The sequence below is a fragment of the Scardinius erythrophthalmus genome (genome assembly GCF_964197995.2).
Source record: "Scardinius erythrophthalmus genome assembly, chromosome: 1".
Classification (NCBI taxonomy): domain Eukaryota; kingdom Metazoa; phylum Chordata; class Actinopteri; order Cypriniformes; family Leuciscidae; genus Scardinius; species Scardinius erythrophthalmus.
The window spans coordinates 65,305,482-65,316,024 of NC_138221.1; the positions used below are offsets into that span (position 1 = coordinate 65,305,482).

The window sequence follows — 10,543 nt, forward strand, 5'->3', positions numbered from 1 at the left end:
TTTTTTGGTGACAAATTTTGTCCGTCTTGTAAAAAATGAGACAGACTGGTTTTGCAGCCGGTGAGGATGTGCCTGAGATTTGCTGGGGTTTGGCAGATTATTACTGTGAACTTATTTCATTTGAGTCCATGGAGTTTGGGTTTCATGCACAGAACTGCATATGTGCAAATGTTTAAACAGCCTGGGACAGTACAAATAGATACTATGACATTTACTATTAAAGTATAAAAACTACTAACAAAAAGGCACAAAACAAGGTTCAGTGAAGGACAATGCACCAGTGATCAAAAGACATTCAGAGTTCTGGTGTGAGAATAAACTGCAGAAAGAAGCGTTATATTGAACAACATTCAACATTCCACAATTACTTGTGAAGACTTGTACAAAGTAAACATGTCAGACTGACATTCAGTGACTTGTGAAGACTTGTACAGAGTAAATCTGACTTGTGCACTATAGCTAAATGCTGGTTACAGTGCAAAGGCTGTGAACATGAAACACAATTTTCTGATAAAAATTACAATTAGATAATATTTTATACTATAAAATAAAATAATAAAATGATTTACTATCTTTTTTTAAATAATCTGTGAAACCAAGGAACACAACAACTATATTGTTGTGGCCATCACAACAACTCCGTATAACAGGTATGCAGGAATGCAGGTATGCAGGAGGACTCGCCCTGACGGTGACGCCCTAAAAGAGTGGCACAACTGAAACACTCCTCAATCATCATTTATGGAAGAACAGAGCTGAATAATTATCTTAGTTGATCTGTGACTACAGAAAATACACTGATATTTCTTCTAAGACAGAGTATAGGAAATTCAGTGGATTGCATTGAAGCGGTTACCAAAAACTGTACACGGAAGTTTGCATGATTTTCTATGTGTTTCTAGAGGACAGACAAGGTAAGGACTCTTTTCAGTTCTCACAGCTAACAGGGAACATTCTCATAGATTTGTTTGTATTATGCATAGTTTTTTGTATTTTCTTTTTAAAGAGTATGAACTTTTTAAAATCCTTCATATTTTCTGGCTGTCAAATCCCTGATATATCTCTTTCTGTAAAATCACAATGACTCCAAATAAAAAAAAAATCACCCATATAAAAACTTTAGACAATAATAGTCCAGTCATTTTAAGCCAAAATGGGGGTCAACCATGAACAAATTTCAACAGAAGCAAACTCTAATTTTGAAACTGATTTTGTATCCTCAATATGTCCTGAGTAAGGAAAAAAAAAGCCCCGAAGAATCCCATTAGGGGAAAGTTTTGAAAAAGACCCAAATATTCATACACCTATTCATTATTTTTCTTACGTGAATTGGGTAAAAAATGTAACCTTTAGATATCACCATGAAAATTACTGAGTTGATTACTTACATCAAGACAAACAAAAAATGTATTACAAGTTTTTTGAAATTGTTTGTTAACATGGACAAACGGTGCATAATCTAATTACAGATGTGCTAATTTGCATAAATACCACAACAGATCTAAACATTGGGTCTAGCCAGGTGAAAATGTCTTGTTGAATCTTGTTGACACATAACAGTAAAATACTTAATGTTAAGGTCTGAATGGAACCCATTTAGGCTACCCATGAGCATTAATACGTAGAGGCAGGAAGAAGTACTTTAGAAACCAGCCTTTATTAATTATTATTGCAGAGATGCAGAGATGGGGGTTTGGGGCTGGGTCTGTGGGACTGTTTCTGGGGATTCACTTTTTATATTGCCTACCTTTTGTCTTCTGCATTCTTTTTTATTTATTCTGCATTCTGACTTCAAATGAAACACATTAGAGTTAAACCCTCTGTTAATTCTCAATAAAACCTTTTGTAGACGTCTGACAGAAATAAAGTCAGTCTGGTTAGTAATAAGTGAAGCTGGTAATGCTGTTTGTGGAGTTGTTTAATCCTTCTCTGAGATCTTCACAGATTTAATGTCTTCTTTTCTCTTCAGTTGATTTCATCTGAGGCTGTGTCTGAAATTACTATTTTTTGGCTACGGTGAGGTCCAGTTCTGGTTTATTTCTTTGCTCTTGGCTGACATGTGGCATTGTTATGCAGAGGTGTAAAGTCCAGGTTCAGAAAGTAAAAGTCCTCCTCAGTATTTTGTTCCAATCACCTGGATTTGCTAATTCAGACAGGAGATTTCAGCCTAGGATTTTAGCGAGACAGATTTTAGGATCAGAGGATTCTTTTAGAATTTGCAAAATTAGTCTCAGACGACAAAAATCACACAGTGTGCACCCGGCTTAATGTTCTGTTGGGATGTAAAGTGTTTCTGTATTGTCTGTTTTGTGTGTCACCATCGTGTTGAAGAGTAGAGCCTGAGCTTCAGTCCAGGATGAGCCAAGAAACACTGATTATTGGCTGTATGTTTCTTTATTTAACACACAGTAACTGTGTAGTTACTATAATAATATATGTGACCCTGGATCACAAAACCAGTCGCACGGGTATATTTGTGGCAATAGCCAACAATACATTTAATGGGTCAAAATTATAGATTTTTCTTTTATGCCAAAAATCATGAGGATATTAAGTAAAGATCATGTTCCATGAAGATATTTTGCCGTTTCCTACCGTAAATATATAAAACATTTATTTTTGTGAGTGAATGCAGCACAATCGCGAATGTAAATGGACAACTTTAAAGGAGATTTTCTCAATGTTTTGATTTTTTTGCACCTTCAGATTCCAGATTTTAAATAGTCGTATCTCAGCCAATTATTGTCCTATCATAACAAACCATACATCAATGGAAAGCTTATTTATCCAGCTTCCATGTTATGTATAAATCTCAATTTAAAAAAATTGACCCATATGTGACTGGTTTTGTGGTCCAGGGTCACATATGCATGTAATTAACTTCAAGAGATTCATATTTTACATTGAATGTGTTAGTTAGTAAATATCTGTCAAATAACTGTGTTTCTGTTGAAAAGATTAAAGGAGAAGTTCACTTTTAAAATGAAAATTCTGTCATCATATAATCACCCTCATGTTGTTTCAAACCTGTATGAATTTCTTTCTTCTGCTGAACAGAAAGGAAGATATTTAGAAAAATATCAGTAACCAGGCAGTTTTTGGGTCCCATTGACTTCCATAGTAGGAAAAAAATATACTATGGAAGTCAATGGGACCCAAAAACTGTCTGGTTACTGACATTCTTCTAAATATCTTCCTTTCTGTTCAGCAGAAGAAAGAAATTCATACAGGTTTGAAACAACATGAGGGTGATTATATGATGACAGAATTTTCATTTTAAAAGTGAACTTCTCCTTTAATGAAGATTTCAGTAAAAGTCTTTTGCACTTTACTTAAATTAGGATATTTTACATTCATTTTATGGTTTCTGTATGGCAGACGTTGCTGGCAGTCATTTGACCGTTTTTTAAGTGTTTTTTATGACTTTATTTTTTTACAGTGTACTTTTATAAATGTATTTAAGTTTGAGTATGTTAGTTTTTTTTAAATATTTTTTTACAACAGTTGCCAAGTCTTTTTTATATTTTTTTATTATTATAAATTTTATCTTTATTATTTTTTTTTTAGATGGCTTCATCTTGGACATCAGAAAATGCACCTATAAAGCACCCGGAAGACATTAAAGAATCCATAGATACTCAGGATCTCCCATCAGCCATAAAAACGATTAAAGATTACCTTGAAAAGCAAGAGCTTGAAGAACTTACCATTGGTATTACAGGGGAGTGTGGTTCTGGAAAGTCCTCATTTGTCAATGCTTTCAGGGGTTTAGGAGATGAAGATGAGGGCTCTGCCAAAACTGGTGTAGTGGAGACCACTATGGAACCTGAGGTTTATCTTCACCCACAATACAACAATGTGAAAGTGTGGGATCTTCCTGGCATTGGAACACCAAACTTCAAAGCCCATGAATACCTCGAACTGGTTAACATTAAACGATATGATGTATTCATTATCATTGCTTCAGATCGATTTAGAGAATGCCACGCTCAGCTGGCCAAAGAGATCATAGGAATGGGGAAAAAGTTTTATTTTGTTCGTTCTAAGATTGACTCTAACATTACTGCTGAGAAGAGGAAGGCCAACTTTGACGAGAAAAATACACTTCGTTCCATCAGAGAGGATTGTGAAAATGGTTGGTCAATGCAGTACTTGGATTATAATTTGCAATTTACACAGTAAATACAATTTATACAGTAAATGTCAAAAACTGCAATCACTGTTCTGTTATCTTTTATCATATCTATTTTTTCTCACATAAATATGATTATACTATAAATAATAAATATTGTTCATAAATAATAGTGTTCTTTTTTGCTCTACTTTACAGGTCTGAGAAAGATCGATGTGAAGGATCCTGTTGTTTTCCTGATCTCTTCCTGGGAGTTGGAAAAGTATGATTTTAATCTGCTGCAGGAGAAGATAGAGACAGATCTTCCACAGCATAAGAGGGATGTGCTGCTATCAGCTTTGCCAAATATCACGCTGGAGATTAATGAGAAAAAGAAGAAAGCTCAAATGAAAAATATTGCAATGGTAGCCATACTGTCTGCTTGTGTGGCTGTGGTTCCTATTCCTGGTCTTTCATTTGCTGTGGATTTAGCCATTATAACAAAAGAGATAGAAAGGTATTTCAAAGTTTTTGGTCTCGATGATGAATCCTTGCAGAAACTCTGTAAAAGATCTGGGAAGAGCATAGAGCATTACAAGAGTTTGATGAAGTCTCCACTGCATGCTGGAATAAGTGCAGCTTCGGTATTATCTTTGCTGGGCGCTGCATCTCTGGCTGTGGCTGAAGATGCAGTTGAGTATGCTGTGAGTCTCATACCCATTATTGGCTCAGTGATAGCCGGAGCAATGTCCTTTTGTACAGTCTCAGCAATGCTGTACAGAGCTCTGAATGACATAGCAGAGGATGCCAGCAATGTGCTTTTGGATTCAGTGCAGACTGAAATGTAAACAGAAAGTCACAGACCTGATTGTCTATTTATAACCAACTGCTATTGGGGTGTTAAACGAAAATAAATCACATCACATAATATCTATTTGTGATATTTACATTTGCATGTGTTCATTTAACAGCTACTTTTAATTTACAAATGCAAACAAATCATTCAAAATACAAGACTTGATGGAAAGAGACCGGAAGTAGGGTAAACTTTTCCGGTGAAAGCACTAGCAGTAGCAGTCGGAGGACAAATGCGGAGACTAAAAGTGGCCAGTCCTGTTGCGTACCTTTTTATGTTTGCACTCATAGAAGAAACAACCGTATTTATTATTGCACAGCTTTCCTTTTGACGAAATGTTGAAAAAGCGCTGGATTTGGGCTATACCGAGAGAAGAGGGGCACTTTTTTGTGTGTTAAGCACTTCTCGGAGGATGAAGTCTGTGTAACTTAAGGCGGGCGTACACGGTGCGAGTTCGGACCAGGATCGGACACTCGGGAGGTCGTGAGATATTGCACACGTTGCGAGTCAGTTTAACTGATAATCGCGTCAATGCAGCTGGTACACGGCACGACTGTCCTGCACGAATTTTATCAGCAATCACGTGAGCTTTCGCGCTAAACACAGAGACCGTCAATATTGCATGCAGGCAAAGCTTCAGATAGAAAAAATGACAGAAATGTGTGTGCAAATGATTTGTTGTAAAGCAGAGAACAGTAGCCATTCAACATAAAAACTAGAGAGAGAGAGAATTATTATTTTTATTTTATTATTTTTATTTAATATTATTATTATTATGTTCTGTAGTACAATGTTCAAAATAATTTTCTATGCTGTGTTGATGCTTTGGCAATACAATTGTATTTTTGTCATGCCAATAAAGCTTTATTGAATTGAACAGAATTGAATTGAGAGAAGTGTGTGTGTGTGTGTGTGTGTGTGTGTGTGTGTGTGTGTGTGTGTGTGTGAGAGAGGGAGAGAGACAGTGTATGCGCACGCTGTATGGTTGCTGCCACTGAGGTATAGCCCCACGTGGTTGTGTATAATTTGGAAATAGGAGACAGCTGGTGAAAATCGGGCCGACTCCCCGAATTTTTTAAACATGTTTAAAGATGATCGGAAGGTCGGGGAGGTGCTTATAACGTGCTCGGCTCGGCTCGTAATTCCTCTCACACGCTGCGAGCCGCGAGCATGCGAGCATCACCGATTCCACTCGATTTCTCCCGAGTGAAAAAAATCATCTGCGAGCTCGTAAAAACAGCAAAACTCGCACCGTGTACGCCCGCCTTTACGAATCTACGAGAGTCCGGTCGTAGATATCTTACACTGCAGGCCGTGCTTTGCAGGTTTTCATGGAACAACTGGGGGAGAAGTTAAATCAGGCCAGACACAGACGACAAAAAGACATGTCTGTGGTGTGAAGGAGTAAGCAGATGTTGAAAATGGAGTGTTGATGCCGGTTCGGGAGTGATGCCCTGACAAAACATGTTTATATTGCACTTGATTGTTATCTGATTTCCACGTCATGCACTTTTATTTATTATTATTAACTGTTGGCAAATTAAAATTGTTTGTAGAAGTTGTTTTCTGTAACTTTCTTAAAAATGAGTGAACACGGAGCAGTTTTTCCGTGAGCGGGACTGGAAAACCCGGAGTGGATCAGGAGCGGAGTGATAACACAACGCTAAGAGTGGAGAGAGGAACATGCTTTTGCTCCACTCCAGGCTTTGATCACATCCCCCTAAGCAGGGTGAATCACCTCGTCTTTCCCATTCAAACTAAAATTAAGACATTTATTACACTATTTGAGAAATGTAAGCATATTTACAGCATTAAAATTATGAACAGTGAATTTAAGATATAAGGACAGGGGGGAACGCTGATATTGACGGAAATCCGTCGTAGCCTATACTCTCGTAGCGACTGAGAACTTTAATCCCTGTATATTATGAAGTGTATTACTGAATATAAAATTACATACATTATGATATATTAGGAAATATATGTCTCACATTTTTAAATATATGAAAATTCTTTATGTATTATTCACTATTGTAATATTAACACAATATATTATTCTGTATATTTTCAAATATACTGTTAAACCATTTAATATATTGATCATTCATATATAGGGAAATATATTTTCTTTTCATAAGGGGACCCGACAGTAAAATGTGATTTTGTAACATCATGATTTTTTAAAACATGTAATTCATGTTTTTAGTCTTACCATTTTTTTTTATTATTTGCCTTAATTTCATTATTAGACCCACTAGCAACGTTAGGTCAAATTCACTGTAAAGATGTACAATTCTTAGTTTCATTCATGGTGGTAACATGAAAAATGAGCCATAATCTAGTCACTAGTGGAATATTGCTGCAATCTCCGGGACAAACTAACACTTAATAACATGAAATTTTAACAAAAGCCACTAGATTTCAAACATAGCCCACAATCAGACATCATTTCTATTTATTTATTTATTTATTTTGTTTAGCTATAGTAAGTGTGAGCTTAGTCATCAAGTGCCATGCCATTTAAATGAATGGAACTTTTTTTTTTATGTAAGCAAACGTCAAGAATAATTTGTAACCTTTGTCCAATTTCGATCTTGTCACAGCTCCATGAAAACTATCAACAAAACGGACAACATCTGCTATTCTTACTTTTGTCAGATATATTAATGACAGAGAAAACAAGCTGTTCACAGTCCATTTTGAGAATGAATGGCGATCGTAGCGGGCGGCGGCGCGACCGGAAGTATCGTTACCCTACTTCCGGTCTCGGTCGCCATTTTGTGAAATAGGCCTATGGATTGAGGTGAGACTGCTGGGTGTGTATACACCTCTTACCATTGATTGCTGAGTGCTCTCCACTTGTGTTAATTATCTGAACGTGCTCCTCTCGAACTTTGTTAATAAAACCTCATTTCTGTTGTCTGAGTTTTGTGTGTCACCACTGTGTTGAAGAGAGCCTGTGCTTCAGTTCAGGATGAGCAAAGAAACACGGACGTTATTCTGAATGGTGATTTATTTAACAGCCGGTGATTGTGTAGTTGCTGATGCAGTGACAATCTCTTAGTTAATTCCAGTTGCAAATTCGTGAGTGTTGTTAGCTAGCAGTCATCTATCTGAGATTTGTTAAATTAATGTTTCTGTTTTAATGTTTTTGTTTAATTTAGTTCACTTTACTTTAAGATCAAAAGAAATAAGTTTGCAGTATTATATGTTCACATTACTAGCACACTATAAATATAAGTTTATAAACCTAAATGGCACTTGGCCAATTTAAGGCAGCTGGTTTCTGAAAATGAAATAAGTTAACTTGAGTTTTAATTTAATTTTTGGGATTGAGTTAGTTCTGGTGTGTAATGCAATGCAAGAAGTGAATAGCTTATGTTATTCTTCAATGCACAACGTTAGATAATTTGTGCAATACAATGCAATGCAATAACACGCATGTAATCTCTTTAATGAACATGGTATTGAGTTAGTTCTAGTGTGCAATGCAATGCAATACAAGAAGTGCATATAGGCTAGTGACAAATGGTCAAAAAGTGCTTTAGTTTTTGAGATACCACTACCGGAGGTAGAACTAAACCCAACAATGTTTTTCCTCATCTCTAAGGTCTCCCATATATGAAATGGATTCTTGGCTCAAAATATTTTACTGCTAAGATTGTTAAATTAACAGATATTGTTATACACCCCAAAACCAAAAAAGGACTAAAATATTGCCTGTCTGTATGTGAGTTAAGGCATATAAACTAGTGCAGATCAGTCACACAAGCTCTGAGAGCTTTGAAACTTGGCATGTTTGTAGACAGGAAGTTGCTTTACCTACTAGAAAAGACTGGATGTGAATATCTTGATGTATGGAATAAAATATAATATATGAATATTTATGCGGAATGTTTTAATTTACTTTGTTGTTGGTTTGCCAGGGATTATCATAGAAACACATATGATGACTTGTTGGAAAGATGGGGTTGTGCTGAATCTAGCAATACCAAATATGTGAATATAGCACAACAAATCAGGGTGTATGAGGTGTCTAAAATGAAAGAGAATGGAACACTGACATAATTTAGTCCAAAGGCCATTATCAGTGGTGAGAAGAATGTTGAGACATTCTAAAATAAGATACATTTAATAATGAAACATTTCATATGGCACACTATATGGAAACAAAGATTGATATTGAAAGATAACACCTTACCATAGCACAAACAGGAGACCCAATTTAAAGCAGTTGGTTTCTGCAAATGAAATAAGTTAACTTGAGTTTTAATTTAGTGCAACTAAACAGGAAATATACAGGACCATTTTTTACCGTAAAAAAAAAAAAACACTTTGCAGGTGAAGCTGCAGCCAGTTAATCACAGCAAATTTACAATGACAAGTTGTACAGTGTATGTTGCTGGCACTTTATTCAAATTATCCTTTGCTAATGTTTGGGATTTATTTCTTTTTCTTGTATTTTTTTTTTTTTTGTGTGTGTGTGTGTGTGTGTGTGTGTCACTAATAGCGCCTCTGTGGCCCTTTCCGACCGAACACAGCGGGAACCATCACCCGAATATTAGTTCCGCCCGGACTCTTTTCTCACACGGACCCAGTACTTTTCTGTCTCAGCTGTGGCTCATCATCCCATTAGTTATCGCCTTTATAAGGCGCGGACTTTCTCTTGTTCATTGCGAAGTCTTATCGTTCCCTATGGTCGTAATTCTGAGCGTTTATCTCTGTGTTGGATTTTCTGTGTATGACTCTGGACTGTGTACCCCGTTGACGATTCCTGCTACCTGCCATTGCGACCATTGCCTGTCTATTGAACTGTGTCCCGGATTACCTACGTTGTTCCTGTTTTCTGGTGATTATTCCTGCCTGTTGACGATTCTTAATAAAGCCTTGCAGATGGATTCGAATGTCTCTGACTCCTTGTTACAGAAGACTTCGCCACCTCAGGATCCAGCGGCTTTAGATCAAGTGGTTACTGAAGTGACACGGCAAGCCTCTCTGTTGACTGTGCATCACCAACAGTTGGATCGGCTGACCACCATGACCGAGGAGTTGGTGCGGTCTATGCGGTCGCTCCCACAGGCTGTGCAACAAGACCCCACTGCATCGAATCCTCCCACTGCAGCCTCCACCGCGCCGCCTTCCGCGGTCTTCCCCACGCACCCCGCTTGGCACTTCCAGAGAAGTATGACGGCTCTCCAGGCAAGTGCAGGGGCTTTCTTATGCAGTGTGCCATCTATGTGAACTCGCTGCCGCCGGGCTCTGTGACGGAGGATGGCAAGGTTTCCCTCGTCTGCACCCTTCTCACCGGTAAGGCCTTGAGCTGGGCAACGGCCTTGTGGGAGGGCCAACAGATGGTTTTCCCGTCGTATCAGCACTTTCTCACCAAATTCCGGGAGGTGTTTGATCACGCTGAGGATGGCAAGGAGGCGGAGGAGGAACTATTAAACCTTCGCCAGGGATCTTCCACCGCTGCGGATTACGCTCTCACGTTTCGCACGCTAGCAGCCCAGGCGGGCTGGGAGGGAAAACCCCTTAAGGCCATGTTCCGTCGAGGGCTTCGCACGAACCTGCAGGCT

The 10,543-nt window shown here is 37.8% G+C and overlaps 1 protein-coding gene across 2 annotated transcripts; it reads left to right on the top strand.

The window, feature by feature from the left end:
• The first annotated feature begins 773 nt into the window (after nucleotides 1-773).
• On the top strand, nucleotides 774-5,087 carry LOC308686906 (interferon-inducible GTPase 5-like). 2 transcript variants are annotated; one of them, XM_081358996.1, is made up of 4 exons: nucleotides 774-914; nucleotides 1,970-2,016; nucleotides 3,568-4,135; nucleotides 4,331-5,087. In XM_081358996.1, the coding sequence occupies exons 3-4, from the start codon at nucleotides 3,568-3,570 to the stop codon at nucleotides 4,957-4,959; spliced, it is 1,197 nt and encodes a 398-aa protein (XP_081215122.1). In that variant the 5' UTR covers nucleotides 774-914; nucleotides 1,970-2,016; the 3' UTR covers nucleotides 4,960-5,087. The 2 variants fall into 2 exon arrangements, with proteins under 2 accessions (XP_081215122.1, XP_081215123.1); XM_081358997.1 differs by lacking the exon at nucleotides 1,970-2,016.
• Nucleotides 5,088-10,543: the final 5,456 nt, after the last annotated feature.

Excerpts from the sequence above, each read along its gene's own strand:
- LOC308686906 (XM_081358996.1), top strand. The coding sequence starts at position 3,568 with ATGGCTTCATCTTGGACATCAGAAAATGCACCTATAAAGCACCCGGAA. Across the intron at positions 4,136-4,330 it reads CAGAGAGGATTGTGAAAATG|GTCTGAGAAAGATCGATGTG; the intron begins GTTGGTCAATGC and ends TCTACTTTACAG.